Below are 19,819 nucleotides of genomic sequence, written 5' to 3' on the forward strand. Positions count from 1 at the left end.
GATCTTGCAGTCACAACAACACGGATTTCAGGCCATCACACACAACTTGGTATTTTGGTTTAAATTATACACAACTGTAAAAATTCTCCAATTTATGTCTGCAATGTTTAACTTTCTCTATAACAGACACTTTCAACTAATTCCGCAGCTTTTTCATAATCAAATAATCAAAAAATTGTATAATTGTTTCCTATAGTTCAAATATAATTCACATTATGAGAAACAACTATATGATCAATTGAGGAACCTGCACTAAAACCAGCTTGCTCGTCTCCCAGAAAACCCTCTGCAGTTAAATAAGTTGTCATTAATTACTGAAGTAACACATTTTCCAATACACCTAAATAGTAATACTATGATTATCTGTACAGGCCTTAACACCTTTACCGTTTATTTCCCTATAGTCCAATTTGTTGTTGAAGACAGGAATTATATCAACTTAATAATTTGGTAACCAATGAAATAAACTCTTCAGGACAAGCAATATTCCTTATTCCCCATTATTTTTGAATTTTTCTTTCTCCTTACTAATTTATCCAAAATACATTGATATAATTCCATATTCATTAGTACCGCTATTATTACGTTTTCTTTCCAGTACCCAGATCTTTCCCAAATCTGCCATTAACTATATGTAAATCAAGTTTTTGGCAAAATTCAATAAGCATTTTACCATTGTTATAGTAATAAAGTTACCTAATGATTTCAACTTGCATTTGGAATTATTTGAACTCCATTCAAATAAGGAAAATCCTAACCTAATAATTATAGTAGTATCCAACTCCAACATCATCTATGAAGCCTGCCCTTGCATTAAAGTCCCAAGTAAAATACAGTTATCACAGTAGAGTGACCGTTCAAGGGGAATGTCCACAGCACCTACAATAAACTCCAAACCTATTACTTGAACATCAATCAACATCCATAGAACATTACATGAACTTTTAACAGCTTTGCACTATTTTGATATCGCGATTTTGGACCAACATTGCTAATTTATGTTCCCCTCAAAGAGTACATTCTTCATTACAATAAATATTAGTTATGCTACAACTCAGCTTCTTAGAAACTTCAGATATTTAAACCTAAGAATTTAAATGATCTTATTTGGTAAGACTGAACATCATGACTACTGATGTACTGTAGCCCCTTCAATCCGCAGTCTTGCTCTTGATACTCCATCATGCTTGTGGTCTACTTGTGGCCTGCAAGTCATATTTTAGACGGTCCAACCCCCTCTCACCACTGTGAGTCACTTGTTGAATATACTGTCTCCGACTGTTTGTCAATCACTATATCAAGTATGATTAAAGTAATATGGAGTAAAGTCAGATTCTCACCCCGGGACCATGACATGTAACTGAAGTTGCAGTGTGTTTACTTTCCTAAAAAAAATATCTGCATAAATACTTTCAGTACAGCAATGCCTTTTTTTTCCAGATGTTTGGTTCTGTAACATTGTTTGGTACTTGAAAGAATATCAAGAGCTTAAACACCTTTGCTCTTGTGGTTTATTGAGTGATATCCTTTTCAGTTTATATTTAGTCTGAGTTATGCAAAGTCACAGATGACGCATTAGATGCACATGTGCAGCTATTGCAGATATAGCGAATGAACAGCTGCCTCTGTACCAGTGGGCATCATGAGATCACAGTACATGCATGCCTTCTGTTAAAAACTAGATGATGTGTGGATATTTTTAGACTGTTTACTTGAAGTTATGTTTAGTTTGAGGGTGGGGTCTTCTCTTAATTAGGAAAGTAGTGCTTTTAGGATGTTTGAATAGCTGATAAGCGTTCTTATACTTAATCCACTGTCAGTTATTCTTAATGCAGTATAGTAAAGTGTGATGACTTGGCTGTAGCACAACTGCTGAGACATCTACACTGAGGCATATTGGGCATAAAAGGTCAAGTTGAGGACTATGCAGCAGGTTGTACATTTGCATTATCATAGTGTACACCTTGGAAAGGTTTTACTTGGATGGGTCTTAAAATCTGGAAATGGGTTATATTGTAAAGGGCAAGGAAGTCACTCTGACACAGACTTTAAAAAGTTCGCTTTGCAGGACATGGAAGGATGTATCCAGCCTGACTAGTATCATCAGATCAAGTGATGGTATAATGGTGTGGGAGATATTTTCTTCAGTTGGACAAGTAATGCTTTACCCAGTCAAAGCTCAAACTTGACTGTTTGCTTATGATTAGAGTTAAAGGAAATGATGATTTAGAAATGTACATTACGCAATTAAATTGGCTTAAAATATAAAAAATGTTTACAAAGTTTAAATAAGTGCTTGTTTTGTGTGGCACACAAGTCTGGATTACAAATTATTTACAAATATTTTTCCTCACAAATAAGAGTGTTTTTTTTAAGTCCCTGTATTAATTTAAATATAAAATTTTAAATTATATATTTTTCATGCCAGTTCAGTTCAGGAAAGATGAATGCAGCACTTAAACAGTGTCGTCAAGAATTATGGGATTTAACTGTTTAAACTGACATGTTTAAACACGCTGATTTTTAAAAAGAAATGCAGCCCAACTACAAACTCCTTAACATGTTGGCATAAATGCAAACTGGACGGCACATTTCAAAGATGTGGTTGTGGTAGTGCCAAAAAACGAATGAATCAGTTATTCTGAATAGTTGGGTATGGGAGATTTGGATGTTGGCCCCAGTGCCTTTTGTGTATCCCATGTAGTACTTTAAGTTTCGACTAGCTCAAAAGGATAGTCTGAGATGTTTATGATCTAGTGCTGCCATCTGCTGGTACTTGGTGGAATCAGGATGATGCTTTGTAGTGCAGCGTATTTATCAAGGTCTGGTCTGGGGGAGGAAAAAAAAGCTGTCCTCAAGAAACTAACTGGGCGCACGTCAATATCTACTCTGTAAGTTGGTAATGATATGCTTAAATACCCATATGACTAAGTTGGTATTATATAGGAATGTCAGTGAGCCAAATGCCCCATTCAACTTGCACTGACTTCATGGAGTATTATAGGTTATAGCTTTGTAATGCTTTGACTTCCATGATGCAGTAATTTCCCCACTTCATTTATATACATATGTATATGTATATATATATATATATATATATATACACATATACATATATACACACACACATATATATATATATATATAACTTTATAAGCAGCTAGTTCAGGGGTTATGAATCTGTAGCTCTTTTGAGTCTCTGGATATATGCAAAAGTTATATTAAGTATCATTCCTGCAAGTGACTCTTTAAATTCTTCAGTTGTCTCCTGATTTTACTGAATTGCAAACCGTTCAAAATCAACTTTTTGTTTCATTGGTCCACAGCAAGATTAAAGTGCATAATCAAAGAGGCATTTAGTTATTACTAGCTATAAATAAAATGTTTAACAGTGTATTATATATTGAAAAAAATCTTTTGGGTTGTCCCTGAATATGCTAGTAGAGCCCTTTGCATTAGAATTATTTCTAAATATAGTGTACAAATTGTGGCAAAAGTAAAGAAAAGTGTGTGTAGGTTCTCAGTCATCCAGGTCATAGTGGTCTAAGGAGGTTGGAAAAAAGACAGCAACTGGACTTCTGTAAGTTAAAGAAGTTCTAACCTAATCCTAAACAGTTGATGCTAAACTTTGCATTAAAACACATAAAACTAAAATTGAAAGTCATCACTCACACTGATTAACTACACCTGTTCTGTTCAGAGGCTAACATAAAAACTATTTCCAAGAAATTTATAGACCTTACTGTGTCTTAACAGTTTTTGTAATGTAAATTATTTAAATTGTAATCTCCTCAGCATCAGGACTAAAGCTATGTTGTAATGGAGTTATACGATATTGCAATCTTGAATAGTTGACGTTGAGTGCAAGACTTCCCTAGGACGTTTTGGTCAAAACTAAACAGGTTCTATATTACAGAGAGCTTAAGTACAGACTGTACTTCGTTGTTTTGTTTCTTTTAGACTGGATGTGTTACGCTACTGCATCACTGCAGCTGCAGCACCAATCTGTTTGTGGATCTCCTGCTCCCTTCTCCCATCACTCATGAACAAGACCCCCCAAGGTACTTGAACTCTTCCACTTGGGAGAGAAACTCATCCGTGACCCGGAGTGGGCACTCCACCCTTTTCAGGCTGAGGACCATGGCCTCAGATTTGGAGGTGCTAATTCTCTTTCCCACTGCTTCACACTCGGCTGCAAACCGTTCCAGTGCGAGCTGGAGGCCATCGCCTGATGAAGTCAACAGAAGCCAACAGACTAACCTAGCCCGATAAGACTCCTTCTTCAGCCTGGTGGCTCCCTTCACCTCTGGTGTCTGCCATTTGGTTCGGGGGTTGCCACCACGACAGGCACCAACCACCTTGTGGCCACAGCTCAGTGCAGCGGCTTCTCAGTGGAGGTGCAGAACATGGTCCATTCAGATTCAACAAGTGACCAAATTGTTGAACTGTATGTGGTGCAATATCCTGGTGTTAATTCAGAATGGTTTTCTCAAAATATGTTCCACATTATAATGAAACTTTTTCAGCTTGTGAGTTGCAATGTGAGCTGCATTTATTGTCATGTACATGGATTTTAACCCTTTTTTGGCTAACTATTTTATTCTAATGTTATAAAGCAAAACTGTCTTATATACCAATGATAAACACTTCATGTATTACCCCATTTTCTAAGGGTCACAATTACGCTTTTTAAGCTTAGTGTTTGTTTTTACTTTTTTTGTGTGTGTTAGTTTTTTTAGGTTTTGTTTTTGTTTTTCTTTCATTGACTCAATAAATCTGACTTTGAACATGAATTTATTTTTGGTCTTTGTAGTTATTGCCCTACTGGGTGAAAACCATCTTCTTCTTTAAATTTTTTTTTAAGATTTTATCTATACAGGGAGTGCAGAATTATTAGGCAAATGAGTATTTTGTCCACATCATCCTCTTCATGCATGTTGTCTTACTCCAAGCTGTATAGGCTCGAAAGCCTACTACCAATTAAGCATATTAGGTGATGTGCATCTCTGTAATAAGAAGGGGTGTGGTCTAATGACATCAACACCCTATATCAGGTGTGCATAATTATTAGGCAACGTCCTTTCCTTTGGCAAAATGGGTCAAAAGAAGGACTTGACAGGCTCAGAAAAGTCAAAAATAGTGAGATATCTTGCAGAGGGATGCAGCAGTCTCAAAATTGCAAAGCTTCTGAAGTGTGATCATCGAACAATCAAGCGTTTCATTCAAAATAGTCAACAGGGTCGCAAGAAGCGTGTGGAAAAACCAAGGCGCAAAATAACTGCCCATGAACGAAGAAAAGTCAAGCGTGCAGCTGCCAAGATGCCACTTGCCACCAATTTGGCCATATTTCAGAGCTGCAACATCACTGGAGTGCCCAAAAGCACAAGGTGTGCAATACTCAGAGACATGGCCAAGGTAAGAAAGGCTGAAAGACGACCACCACTGAACAAGACACACAAGCTGAAACGTCAAGACTGGGCCAAGAAATATCTCAAGAGTGGTTTTTCTAAGGTTTTATGGACTGATGAAATGAGAGTGAGTCTTGATGGGCCAGATGGATGGGCCCGTGGCTGGATTGGTAAAGGGCAGAGAGCTCCAGTCCGACTCAGACGCCAGCAAGGTGGAGGTGGAGTACTGGTTTGGGCTGGTATCATCAAAGATGAGCTTGTGGGGCCTTTTCGGGTTGAGGATGGAGTCAAGCTCAACTCCCAGTCCTATTGCCAGTTTCTGGAAGACACCTTCTTCAAGCAGTGGTACAGGAAGAAGTCTGCATCCTTCAAGAAAAACGTGATTTTCATGCAGGACAATGCTCCATCACACGCGTCCAAGTACTCCACAGCGTGGCTGGCAAGAAAGGGTATAAAAGAAGAAAAACTAATGACATGGCCACCTTGTTCACCTGATCTGGACCCCATTGAGAACCTGTGGTCCATCATCAAATGTGAGATTTACAAGGAGGGAAAACAGTACACCTCTCTGAACAGTGTCTGGGAGGCTGTGGTTGCTGCTGCACGCAATGTTGATGGTGAACAGATCAAAACACTGACAGAATCCATGGATGGCAGGCTTTTGAGTGTCCTTGCAAAGAAAGGTGGCTATATTGGTCGCTGATTTGTTTTTGTTTTGTTTTTGAATGTCAGAAATGTATATTTGTGAATGTGGAGATGTTATATTGGTTTCACTGGTAAAAATAAATAATTGAAATGGGTATATATTTGTTTTTTGTTAAGTTGCCTAATAATTATGCACAGTAATAGTCACCTGCACACACAGATATCCCCCTAAAATAGCTAAAACTAAAAACAAACTAAAAACTACTTCCAAAAACATTCAGCTTTGATATTAATGAGTTTTTTGGGTTCATTGAGAACATGGTTGTTGTTCAATAATAAAATTATTCCTCAAAAATACAACTTGCCTAATAATTCTGCACTCCCTGTACACTATGATCATGACATCCTGGTAAAAGTTGTGGAAAAACAAACTGAGCGTTTAAACCAAAGTAATTTTCTAATATGCATTTGAAGAAACGGTGAGAGAGGAGAGAGGATAAAAAGCTGATGCAGTGTTTAAAAAAAAAAAAGTTATTACAAGTTTTTGGACTTAAGTTGTAATAAATAAATAAATAAATATAACAAAGAAAATTCTGATAACTGGAGTTCCTGTTTAATTTTTACTGTGGCCTGTTTTGTTTGTTTTTTTTAAATGATAATAAAAGTAATTTTCAAAATTCCTAAGCACATTGTGTGAGGAACTTTTATTCAATTGTTTAATTATTTTGTAGTACAAATAACCATGGGTGAGATCTCGGATGCTCATGATCATGATTATCTGGGCAAAGTGTATATAGAATTGTAAGTACAATCATGCAATACTGTTTTACTGTTTGACACTTGGACAGCAGGTAAGTAAACATTGTTTATTTTATTTTGTTTTACACTTTAAGTCGCTTCAGTTGTCTGACATATGGTTAAGAATCCCAAGCATCAAATCTCCTCACTTAAGAATGAATAGTTGATTTACTTTTTTAAAAAAAAAATGTTTTTAAAGACTCAAATCATAGAAGCATTATTCCATTGAGCATGTGATTTCACAATCCACTCTCTTACTCATCACATCTGGTTAGAAAAAACACCAACATGGCAAAAATACTAATTTCTACGATTCATAATGGAACGTCACAAACCCCTGAAGCATGTCATAATGGTTATAATCCATCTTTTATAGTGTCTACATTCCAAATACAGGGTGCCAGCAAAAATGGGACTAAAGAATTTTTCTGTGACTTCTCTGAGCAGTTTTCTGATTTACCGTTAGTTATTTAACAGAAGCACTATATTGCTTCTTTATTCCTGCTAATCTGCATATTTTACATTTTATTGTGCTCACTTCTTGAATACAACCAAACTGTTTTCTGTCCCCTTCCCATTGATTTTACCGTAGTGAACCAGTAAGAGACCACTTCAGCATCACTGAGCTACAACAACTAGAGCAGCTGGAGCTGGGGTGCTTTCACAGAGACTGTCAAGGCCAAGCATGACCAAGTCAATCTTTGCAGAGGCCAATCAGGGAGCTGTCTTAGAACAGCTTCAGGATTAACAATATGATGCAGCAAAGTTACGTTTTTTTGAGTATGTGACTGTGTTTGGGGGGAGTAAGAACACAGGACTAAAACAATACTGCGATGTAAACATTTCAGAATCAACTGGTTGAATATTTAGAAATACTGTGAGGAGGTAAAACGATTTTTATAATAGGTCAGTTATTTTTAGAATGCCTTTGTTCACAAAAAGGGAATGAGGACAAAGGAAACAAGAAGCTGCTTCCTTGTTTTTGAAGTAAAACATTAGACGTGGTTATAATGATGTAATAGAATATCATGGTGTGAATTCTGTGTGCTTATTTTTTAATCATTTGCTCCAGTCGTGTTATGACAATTTTGGGGGGTTGTGCATTTTCATCAAGAGTTGTAAATTTAACAAAATAACAATTGTTTTTAATATTTGGATGAAAAGCCTTGAAACCTCATTGAAAGCATGAGCTACCCTTTATCATTTTGTCTGTGAAGGTCCAGTTTTGCAGCATTTGGCTGAATCTGAGCAGAGAGTACAACCCTGTGCACAATTCGTCCTGTTTCTTATATGAGCAGTCACATCATCACTAAACTAGTAACCTGGTTCCACTTTCAACCATGCATGCTCATGCTATAACATGTCACATAACTCATATCGTATTTGATCATCTGTTTTATTTTCCATTTCAGAAAATTAAGAGCAATTCTCGTGCATCCAGGGAAACACTTTGACTTTTCCAGAAGCTTAAATGAATGCAAATTACTGTCATCTGTTAAACAGCAGAAGTGTGGTCAAAACAGTGATCACAAAATGACAACCTCTCCTTTGGAAAATATGTTTTCTTATTTCTGCAACGTAAGCTATAGCACCTGTCTGTTTTTTTAAACAGTTACAGAAAATAAAAAGTACAGTCCTATATCACACTAAATAAAAATGGGTTTGGTTGAGCAAATTACACTGGGGAGAAAAGTGCAACTGTACTTAAAAAACTAATAATACATCGATATTAATAAAGATGTAGCTTGTAGAACTTCAGGTTGTATTGAAAAGAGTTCAGATTATTAACAACTTGGTATTTCTGCAAAACCCAATCAAATCCTCCCCAGAAAATAAATAAGTCATTTAAATTTGCTGGACGCACTCTTTATAGAAAGAGTCCACAGAGAGCTGGAGATTTTCCTCAGTTTCAGCTGGACCCCGTTTCAGTTGGGTTACACTACTGTCAAAAAAATTCAAGGAAATATGTATACACAGATACAGTGTTTTATAATTAGATTTTTTTTGTCTTATTCACCACTTTTTTTGCTGTTCTCTCACCTCTTTATTCACTTTCTAGCTTGGTCGACCACCACTGCTCACTTTGTACATTTTCTGTGAGCATTAGTGATAAACTGCATGTAAACAAAACTGGTCATTGGAACTTAGATTCTGCAGATTCAAGGAGAAAGGCATTTATAGAGGGTTTATAAGGTAATCAATAGCCATTTTTGGAGTTTTATTTCTCAAAATTAGGCCTCATTATTATTCAAACAGGCCCTTGAGTAACTTTCACCATATGGGTCGCTTCAACCAGGTGAGCTATAGTAGCAGCTACTTTGTACTAAGTGTTATTTTTTGATTATTTGTTCACGTACTTCTACACTTGCTTGATAATGCAAAATTCCTTTCAATATGTTTTTCATGTTTTAGATGAAAAAAAAAATTTTTTTTAAACTAAACATGACATTTTGTGCTTTTCCCTCAGTGAAAAACTTTTTTTTTATCTCTTCTTCACAAAAACATTCTAAACTCAAATGTTTCTGTAATTTAGAATGTGTTTAACCAAAACAGTTAAAGGCTTTTTGGGGGGGACTTTAGAAAGTGGGTGCTGCTCTGGCAACAAAGCAACAAACACGTGTTTGCCCATCATCTCTAAACTGGTGCAAAGAAGAGAAACCTCACCAGCTAGTTGCATGTGGAGAGGAATTGCCTCTGCAATCTGCACCTATAACTTCAGATTTCTCATCCATTCATTTATTTCATGCAGCTGTTGTGCACTCTGCATTACCCCAGGGCCTCCAAACATTTGCCTATGCCTGCAGCCTCTGCTGCCAACAACTATTACTTTCAAACCTTCAGCCTTATGTGAATGTGGGTTTGAAGCAGGAAATTGCTGAAATCAAGCATCCGTGCCCTGGAGAGCAATTTGAACAGTTTTGAGCTTCTCTGATATGAATTATAAAATGCTAAAAATCTGCAGCCACTAAAATATTTATGATTGGACACTGGGAAAATAACCTGTTAGAAAACAGCAAAATCTTGCGGGATGTTCAGCTTAAGGCAGACTTGCGTGAAAAATATTGATTTTAGCCACATCACAAATAACTCAGAGCCTGTTATTGAATTACATTCTATAAGGTTCAGAAATAAAAACTTTGTTGTTGTTAAGATCAATATATTAGCCAGATAATTGTGATCATGATCATTCACATTATTTTACTTAGTTTAGGTTATTCTGTTAGTGTGACACTCTGTTGTTTATGTAAGAAGTCTCTTTGTGTGTCTGTTTCCTTTGTTTCCCTCTTTTATGGTTTTTCTATGGTTTCTCTCTACATGCAACTAGCTGTTGAAGGTGTTAAAGGTTGTTAACGATTGTTTTCAACTTTCACAGTTGTTTTCATCTGTGTCCATTCACTGGTGCATATGGTCTCCACCTTATTGCTTATCTCTCAGTCTGTTCTCCTTGTGTATGTTTACCCATGTTTTTATTTTTGTTGTTATCAACTCTTTGCGTTTTGTTGATTTTTTTTTTTCAAGTTACTTTTGTCATTAATCACTTTATTTGAATTGCCTAGGAATTCTTACAACACACAAGAGTCTTTAGAAATACTAATTGAAAAGCAAATCCAAGGGTTGAATTTTCTGGTATTTATGGCCTGTGTTACAGTGGAGTGGGGGGTCGTTCCTGGAACTGTTGGGATGAATAGGTCATGTCAGCTGTTGCTGGTCATCCTTGGACAGACTTTATTGTCTGTCCAAAGATTGGCAGATTAAAGTTGGCTTTCTCACATGCACTTCTGTCCTTTAATTTGTAGAACAGTGTGTAGCTTTTTGCAGTCCTCGAGAGCTACACACCTGAATCAAATGCTACCTCGTTATCAAGCCTTTGCCAAACTTGATGGCACGCTGAAGATGTATTCCCATCATCTGATTCAGCTGTGTTGGAGTAGGGATGCGTCTAAAAGCTGCAGGACAGTAGCTCTCGGGGGAATCTAGTTGGACACCCCCGCTCTAGCTGCTACAAAAGGATTTGGAAGAAATTCATCATCTAAAGATTAGATCAGTTCTTACTATAATTGGAGTGTTTTTGTAAGGGATCATGGATACAGTTAAAGTGCATAAACAAATAACCTACTGCAGAGTAGTCACATGTTTATGTGGCTCCATGCAGATTTTAGACTGCTGAAAAAATAAATTGTGCTAAAAACAGATTTTTTTTTTAATGTTAAAGTTTGCTGGTCTCTGAGTTAGCAGATATACAGTGATGGACTGCAGATAAGATCTGTGTAACTATTACAAAACCTTTGGTGCTGTTGAACATTCAGTTAAGACAAGCTTGAAATAAACTATTTTAAATGAAACATTGAAAATATTCTTTACTTTGATTTCTATTTAGCTAAGAAAAAGGGACAAAATGTGTGGCTCGGTGTGACTGGTGTTGTTTGCTAAGTGTGCTAGTTAAGTCGTTTTACACAGGAATTCTGTATGAACACATGCAACAGCAATATGTCATGGTGGGCTTTCAGTTACATATGAGAAAGAAAAAGGACATGAAACAGTGAGTGGGGTGTGGAGACATGTAAGTGATGTGATCAAGCAGTCTGGAACACAACAATGGAGTGATGAGCTTCAGCCTCAAGCACGTTTGATTGACCTATCGAGAGTTGTTGAGGTGTAAAATGAGTCGTTGACACACCCCACTTGACTGATGATGTCAACAGCAGACAAATAACAGGATATACAGGGATTATTTTATTGACAAAGTCGTATGTTAATTAAGTACCAGCAAGCTTTTTAAGGGTCACAGACCAGGGATGGTCACTCTGCTTTGGCCCTGTGTGTGTGCAGGCTGGAAGAGCTTCTCCATCTGCTTCTTGCTGGATTTGAACTTTTCAGAAACTCCTGCAAGGTAAGGATTATTCTCTACCACAAACTATAATTTGCTGTGTAGTTTAAGTTTACCTGTTGTAGCATCTCTGCTGGTTAGATGTACTGCAATGCTGTTTTCGTTAAGTTAAGCATTTAAAGTATGGATAGATCTTTACTGACCTGTTTTAAGTAATTTTGGGAGTGAAAGTGGTTTTTCTGTTAAAACACATCTCAGATTATCCTTCATTTGTTTCTTTTTGGCTGGCTGTAGGGAATTAACATGTGCATGAAATGCTTTGTGAAAATAATCTAGGATTGTAATAATAATAATATGACTTTTTATATCCACGTTTCATGAAGCCAGACTGAGTCAGAGATTAATTTATTTGTTTGGAGATAAATACAAGGAGGCCTTGTTTTCAGTGACTCACAGGTACAAGCAAATTTCACCTCAACAAGCTTCTTTAAGTTCACATGGCAACCCACAAGGACGTTGGGATAGTTATTTCATATTACCGTCTTGCTGGAGGTGTGAAGCTTGCCTGAATAGTTTGGGGCAAAAATAAACACCTTTTACATTTAAAAAAAGAGCTTAAGTGAGGTCTTGGTCATTTTTTGTTTAGCCTGAGTTGTAAACTGTTGTTGTTCCCTTTCCAGGTGCTCCTACATTTCAGCGAATCAGTGTGATTACTCAGGGACAAAGGACTATTAATTGTAGGTCTGCTGCCTCTGCATTGGTTGAATTTGTGTAAGGAATTGAGGTGCAATGGCTCAAACAGTCAACATGAAGGTCCCGGAGCTACCATATCTGCCACCTGAAGTTTGGGTTTTGGTGTTCGGCTACTTGAACACTGAGGAAAAGCACACAGCCCGCCTCTGCTGCAGACACTTCAGAGATCTCATCGACCACCCGTCCCTGTGGAAGGATTATACAGCAGGACTCTCCAACTTTCCCCGCTACACATCTGGATTCTGGGACACCGTGCAGTGCCGTGGGGTCAGCCGTGCCACAGTGCAATATTTACGACCCAAAGATTGGAAATTCCTCAGCGAGTCCCTCCCATCGCTCAACACCATTGTCTGTGTGAGGGAACGGCGATATTACAAGATGAAATACTTAGACAACCTGTGTGAATTCCCCAAACTGACGAGTCTTGGGGTACGAAATGCCACCTGGGTTGGGCCGTTACTGGTGCAGTGTCAGAGTCAGCAACTAGCAGAGCGGTTGACTCACCTCAGCGTCTGCAACATTCAGATGTCCTGCGACGACACTGTGGCGTTCATTAACAGCGTGTCACACTTGGTCAACCTGGAGTACTTGCTGTTCCACCAGCAGGAAAGTGAAGGGCTTGAGAGGATGAGGCCAGTGCCCTCTTGTGTCTTCCACAACCTGCTGCTAAGACTGAAGAAACTCAAACACTTATCCTGGGGAATGAAAGGGGAGCCACCAGTGCCACTGCCCAACAACTACTTCTACCCACTGGACCCAGAAAACCCAGGTAAGCCAGTCCCCTGATTACATTTTACACTTGCAAGCATCAGAACCAATACAGTCACTTTTTACACCTTTGACAAGAGCTTTTCATCAAGAAAATACAATATTTTCTTGACATTATGCCTTAATATTGGAACAAAACCCATCATATTGAAGTCAGTTGAGCTGCACACATGCTGCATTATTATATATATTTCACCTCTGTAATATTCTTGATGTTTATAATTGAGCGATTTGTATATATTAGTGCTATTTCTTAAATTTTGGAAACTGTATTGTACTTGTAATATATTGTATTATTTAATTAGTTTAGTCTATTACTGTTACTATCTTGGACAAACTGTAACCCACATAATTTCCTTAGGAATTATTATTCTGATTGCATTCATACATACATATTAATCTGATTAGTATTGTGATCACACAGCCTGTTGTGCAATATTGTGTGACTATGCTAAACTTAACTGACAGAGACTAAATGTTTAACTAACCACCTCTTTTATCCTGTAGGAGAGTACGGCGGCCCAGAACTGATCTCTTTGGAGTTAGTCAATTACACAGAAATCATCCTGTCGGAGGACGCGCTGAGGGGTCTGACTTCACTCAAGTCGCTTGCTGTCCACTACAGGTACCCCTGGGATGGTCTCCAGTGCCATATCTATTCCTGGCTCAGTTATCTGCAACAGCTGGAATCACTCGCAATCATTGGTGACCATTTAATCTTTGTAATGTGTGTAAGTGTGTGTAGTAAGAAAAAATCTGTTGTCTTGCATGCATCCTTTTGTTTGTTTGTTTTTTTTGTGAAGCTGTGTGAAGCTCCAGGCCAAAACTGTTTTCTGTAACTTCTGTCCTGTCGTTTCTTTCCTTATAGGAGGGACTTTTCTTGCCTCTTATACGGAAGACCTTCCATCCCAGGTAACCAGTCTGACACTGCGAACATCCATATGCGAGTGCCAGATGAGCTCCATTGCATCTCAACTCAAGCAAGTTGAGCATCTGGACATAGATCAGAACCGCTTTGCTGATAGTCTCTGCAAACAGCTTCCTACACTGTTTCCTCAACTCAAGACTCTCAGGATACGGTATGCCCAGCAGATTTTTATTTTTTTTACTATTACAAAGTAAAAGTTCCATTTGATGGTTTATGTGTGACCTGCAGCATCAAATCATCTCACTTGAGAAACTGACATAACTTAATTTGCAGCAAAATGTAAATTTTTTTCTGTCTTGATTTCTTAAGTACAACTGAAACACTACAGAAAATCGTGTCAACAATTTCCCATTATGGGCCTATCGTTGCCAACACACAACTAGAGCTGACGTTTTTTCCTGTCTTGTCTTCTGTAGCTTCCACCGTGAGGAACCAACAAGAGACCTGCTGTTCCTCAACAAGCTGCGACACCTGGAGCGACTGGAGCTGATCAAGAGGCAGACATACATTCTTGTACGTGACAAAAACAAAACTTGGCCGAATCCATCTGTGGAGGGACTGATCAAGGAGCTGCGGGAGATCTCCAGGAACAGGTTCAGCATCCTGACCACAATGCCCGAAAGGGACGTTTTGCAAGAATGCGACTGCATTTGGGAAAGAGTGGAAACACGATTCTAATCCTGAGCAGTGCAAAGTGAACTATACAAACAAAAATTATATTATTATACAGTTTTCCTCCAGTGACTCATGTGACTTTCATGTAGATCCAGCAGGTCCTCAGTTCTGTAACTGTCAGTAACCCAAGGACTCGCAATGCGTGCAACACTACCTTTAAAATAAATGAAGGTCAGAGCAAGAAGCTGCTGCTTTGTTGCTGCAGAGAACTTTACACATAGTTAAAGTGATGTGATGAAATATTCTACTGTTTTTTTGGTTTTTTTAAAGGTTTGGTTCAACCATGTTATGATGAGAAATTCTCTGGTTCTGTGAGTGTTTATGTTTTTTTTTTTTTTTCGATCAAATAAAAACTACTTTTCATGAAGAACTGCATTATTGTTTTTCTGTGAATTTAGTTATTATTTCATTCAACAGCTTTCAAATCAAAATACAGACCTCCAACTGATTGTATAGAAAGCCTCCCTCCTCAGAAGGACATTATCAGTGTCATGCTCATGTCTAGCTGTGGAAATTCAGTTCACTTCACTTTTTTCAGCAAAAAAGACAGTAATAAAAAGAAACCCAATCACAACGACCCTGTCATGGTCTGGGTGAGTGCTGGTTTTTTCCATTGTACCAGTGTTTCCACCTTGTCTACTTGGATTGGCAACACCTGTGTCTATGGGGATTTAAGACCAGAGTTCACAGTCTTCACAAGCTGCAAAGCCGGAAGGAGGCAGTGGTAGTAAACTAGGGAAGGATGATACAAATTCAGGAAATTACAGACCTATAACTTTAACGTCAAATATCTGTAAAGTAATGGAGCGAATGATAAATGAAAGATTAATGTACTATATAGAAAATAAAGAATACATATCTAAACATCAAAGTGGGCTCAGAAGAGCGAGAAATTCAATGGATCTGGTATTGTGTTTGGAACACGAAGTCAGCACAACACAAATAAACAAAGACGATCGTGGCAGTGTTTTTTGATATAGAAAAAGCCTATGACATGATGTGGAGAGAAGGCCTACTAATTAAAATCAGTAAATTGGGAATGAGGGGGCAGATGTACAGGTGGACAATGGATTTTTTTTTTTTAAAGGGAAGACAAATACAAGTGAGGACTGGAAAGGTTTACTGTGAGAGGTTTCCAGTCGAACATGATACACCTCAAAGGAGCGTAGTGTTATGTTCTTATTTTCTTTAATGATAAATGATGTTTTTAATGATATAGAGGGTGGGATAGGGCTTTTGCTTTTTGCTGATGATGGAGCAATGTGGAAGAGAGGGAAAATGTAGAGTATATTGTAAAGAAACTGCAGGGAACAATTGGAAAAGTTGAGTGGTGATATAAGTCTGGTTTTAAATTCTCAGTTGATAAGGACAAGACAATGTTTTTTGTTTTGTTTTTTTTTTTACAAGGAAAAGAGTTGGTGAGGATGTCAAGCTTAAGTTATATGGTCAAGGATTGGAGTGAGTAAATGTAAATTTGGTGGTTTGATGAAAGGGTAACATGGGATGTACACATTCAGAAAGTGTTGGATAAATGTAAAAAAGATTTAAATATAATAAGGTGATTAGTTGGGAGGGACAGGGGAGCAGATAGGAAGTCTTTGAGGGCCATATACACTGGGTTGGTTAGATGGGTTGGTTAATTTGAACTGGATCAGGTAGACCTCAGTCAAAGAGTGCCATTACCAGCAATACCTCTATGGATAATACCTGAAGCCACAGTAGATTTCACATTATTGGACAAGAAGAATAAGGATAGGGCATTTATTTTAAACTCTCATACAGTACAGGCTTACATTGATATGTTCAAATATATACAGATGCATCAAAGAATGCAGCCAGTCAAACTGGTGTAGCAGTTGTGATCCCGGAGTTTGTGGTTGAAATGGGGAAAAGGATCAATGATGGACTTTCAGTATACACTGTAGAAATGCACACAATACTATTAGTTGTTCAGTGGGTAGAAGACATGAGGCCATTAAAAGCAGTCATTTGTTCAGACTCAAGATCGTCATTGGTCAGTTTACAGTGTAGTCACTCAGAAGGTAGAGCAGATGTTCTAGCAGAGGTTCAGCAAACACTTTTCAGAATACACATGATGGGACTTACAGTTGTTGCTGCTTTACCAGGTGTAACAATTAAGTTTAACATCCAGGCATCCATGAAAAGAGAAGTTATTAAATTTAACAGAGTTAGAAGTTAACAGGAAGTTAGCTCGCTAGTTTCCACCTAAACATGACATACCATGTTCTGACTGAGAGATTTTTGAAACTAATTAAAACGTACAGCTCTGCTACCACTTCCAAAATAATGAAGACAGAAAACTAAACAGCAGTGGCGTTTGCAGGGTTACTGAAGTTGGACTACCTGGTATATAATGTTGTGCTACGTGATTGCTAGCACAGTGAAGCTGGAGGATGAACGCCAGCTTTTTTCCACTCAATAAAAGTTAACGTGAGGGATTCTGGTGGTTAGGGACAAATGCAATCGCATAACAGGATGCTATACACGGGCCAAACTTCAGTCAGGAGAACAACTGAGCTCATTCATCCACAATACAAGGTTAGTTATTAATAGGGATGGGTATCGTTTAGGTTTTATCCGATACCGGTGCCAACCGGTGTTCTTTTCAAGATGGCGGCGCGTGAACAACGCGAGGCTCAGTGTCTCTCCAGAATCTGCTATTTAGCGGTTTTTTATCTACTTTTAACCGGATTATTCGTCCAGAATTGCTGTGCGTTGCTGACCTACAGCAGACAGGAGCTTCTGGACATCTGGACTCATAACTCCAACAGTTTTATCGCCGATCTCCGACTCATCCCAGAGATCTCCAGAACACCGGAGGCTGCCCACTCTCCCCGGCTGGGCGGAAGTGCACGCAGACGGCGCCGAGATCGTAAACAAAGGCGAGGTAGGCACGGAGGGCTACGGGCTAAGCTAAAGCTAACACCACACCGGCTGCCTTTACCCAGTATTTTCGTCGCCAATGTCCGTTCTCTGGCAAACAAAATGGATGAGATACGGCTCTCCATCACTAACAACAGACGGATTATGGACTCAAATGTCATGTTTTTCACCGAAACATGGTTGAACAACAGCTGCCCGGACAATGCTATCGAGTTAGCAGGACGCCACACACACCGAGCCGACAGGCTAGCAGATGACTCCGGCAAGACCAGAGGTGGAGGTTTGTGCATTTATATTAACAATGCTTGGTGCATGAACTCCACTACTACTGAGAGTCACTGCTCACCTAATGCGGAGTTTTTAATGGTCGATCATACTCACTGCCGTGTATATACCCCCCGACACTAATGCTAGGTTGGCCATGAAAGAACTTTCTGCAGCCATTAACAAACACCAGAATAAACACCCCGAGGCTGCTTTTATTGTTGCTGGCGACTTCAACCACACCAACTTAAAGACAGTCCTCCCCAGATTCCACCAACATGTCTCCTGCCACACCAGAGGAGACAAGACTTTAGACCATGTGTATTCCAATCTGGCTGGAGCCTACAAAGCCACGCCCCTCCCCCACATTGGACAATCGGACCATCTCTCCCTGTTCCTCACACCTCGGTATTCACCACTCATCCAACGTGTGAAACCTGCTGTGAGGACAATTAAAATGTGGCCAGAGGGGACAGACGCAGTGCTCCAGGACAGATTTAAAAACACAGACTGGAATACGTTCACCCACACAGACCTGGACCAGTATGCCTCATCTGTACTGGATTACATCTCCAAAACCACAGACAGTGTCACCACCCAGAAACGGATCACCATGTACCCCAACCAGAAGCCTTGGATGAACCGGGATGTTCGTCTCCTCCTGAAGGCCCGCAACACCGCCTTTAGGTCAGGAGATGCACACGCCTACAGCACAGCCAGGGCTAATCTAAAGAAGGGCATCAAAAAAGCCAAACACCATTACAAAAAGAAGGTAGAAGAACACTTCTCCAACTCCAACCCCCGACGCATGTGGCAAGGACTCCAGACCATCACAGACTACAGGACCACCAAACCCTCCCCCGCATCCTCTGATGTCTCCTTCCTCAACGAGCTCAACAACTTTTATGCTCGTTTTGAGCGAGGGAACCCCACAACCACAACCAAAGCAGACGTGACGCCAGACCACCAACCTCTGACTCTCTCCCCCACCGATGTAGGAGCGGTGCTGAGCAGGATCAATGTCCACAAGGCTGCAGGCCCTGATGGCATACCCGGGCGTGTTCTCAGAGCGTGTTCTGGGGAGCTTGCAGGAGTGCTGACAGACATATTCAACCTGTCCTTGGCCCACGCTGTGGTACCGGCCTGCTTCAAATCCACCTCCATCGTCCCGATACCCAAAAACTCCAACCCATCTTGCCTCAATGACTACCGCCCAGTAGCACTCACCCCCATCATCACTAAGTGCTTAGAGCAGCTGGTCCTAGCACACTTCAAATCCTGTCTCCCCCCCACCCTGGACCCCCACCAATTCGCATACCGCCAGAACAGGAGCACAGAGGATGCAGTCTCCATCGCACTGCACTCTGTCCTCTCACACCTGGACAACAACAACACCTACACCAGAATGCTGTTTATAGACTTCAGTTCAGCGTTCAATACAATCCACCCCTCACAACTCATCAGGAAACTGACAGACCTGGGCATCAGTTCCCTCATCTGCAAATGGTTACTGGACTTCCTGACCAACCGCCCCCAACATGTCCGGCTGGATAACCACTGCTCATCTACCATCACAATGAACACCGGTGTACCACAAGGCTGTGTGATGAGCCCCTTCCTCTACTCCCTCTTCACCCACGACTGCAGACCTGCTGATGGTTCAAACACCATCATCAAGTTTGCAGATGACACCACGGTGATTGGCCTCATCAGTGACAACGATGAGGCCGCCTACAGGGAGGAGGTGGATCGTCTGGCTGAGTGGTGCGACACAAACAACCTGCTGCTTAACACCGAGAAGACCAAGGAGCTCATCGTGGACTACAGGAGGAATGCTGACCCACATCC

The 19,819-nt window shown here is 39.6% G+C and overlaps 1 protein-coding gene across 1 annotated transcript; it reads left to right on the forward strand.

The window, feature by feature from the left end:
* Positions 1 to 12,468: 12,468 nt before the first annotated feature.
* On the forward strand, positions 12,469 to 14,806 carry LOC146378244 (uncharacterized). The gene is made up of 4 exons (XM_084944075.1): positions 12,469 to 13,201; positions 13,708 to 13,905; positions 14,069 to 14,279; positions 14,545 to 14,806. The coding sequence occupies exons 1-4, from the start codon at positions 12,469 to 12,471 to the stop codon at positions 14,804 to 14,806; spliced, it is 1,404 nt and encodes a 467-aa protein (XP_084800201.1).
* Positions 14,807 to 19,819: the final 5,013 nt, after the last annotated feature.

The sequence above is a fragment of the Perissodus microlepis genome, chromosome 11 (assembly GCF_051167445.1).
Source record: "Perissodus microlepis isolate ML-2025 ecotype Zambia chromosome 11, ASM5116744v1, whole genome shotgun sequence".
Lineage (NCBI taxonomy): Eukaryota > Metazoa > Chordata > Actinopteri > Cichliformes > Cichlidae > Perissodus > Perissodus microlepis.

Excerpts from the sequence above, each read along its gene's own strand:
- LOC146378244 (XM_084944075.1), top strand. The coding sequence starts at position 12,469 with ATGGCTCAAACAGTCAACATGAAGGTCCCGGAGCTACCATATCTGCCA. Across the intron at positions 13,906-14,068 it reads GGAATCACTCGCAATCATTG|GAGGGACTTTTCTTGCCTCT; the intron begins GTGACCATTTAA and ends CTTTCCTTATAG. Across the intron at positions 14,280-14,544 it reads CTCAAGACTCTCAGGATACG|CTTCCACCGTGAGGAACCAA; the intron begins GTATGCCCAGCA and ends TGTCTTCTGTAG.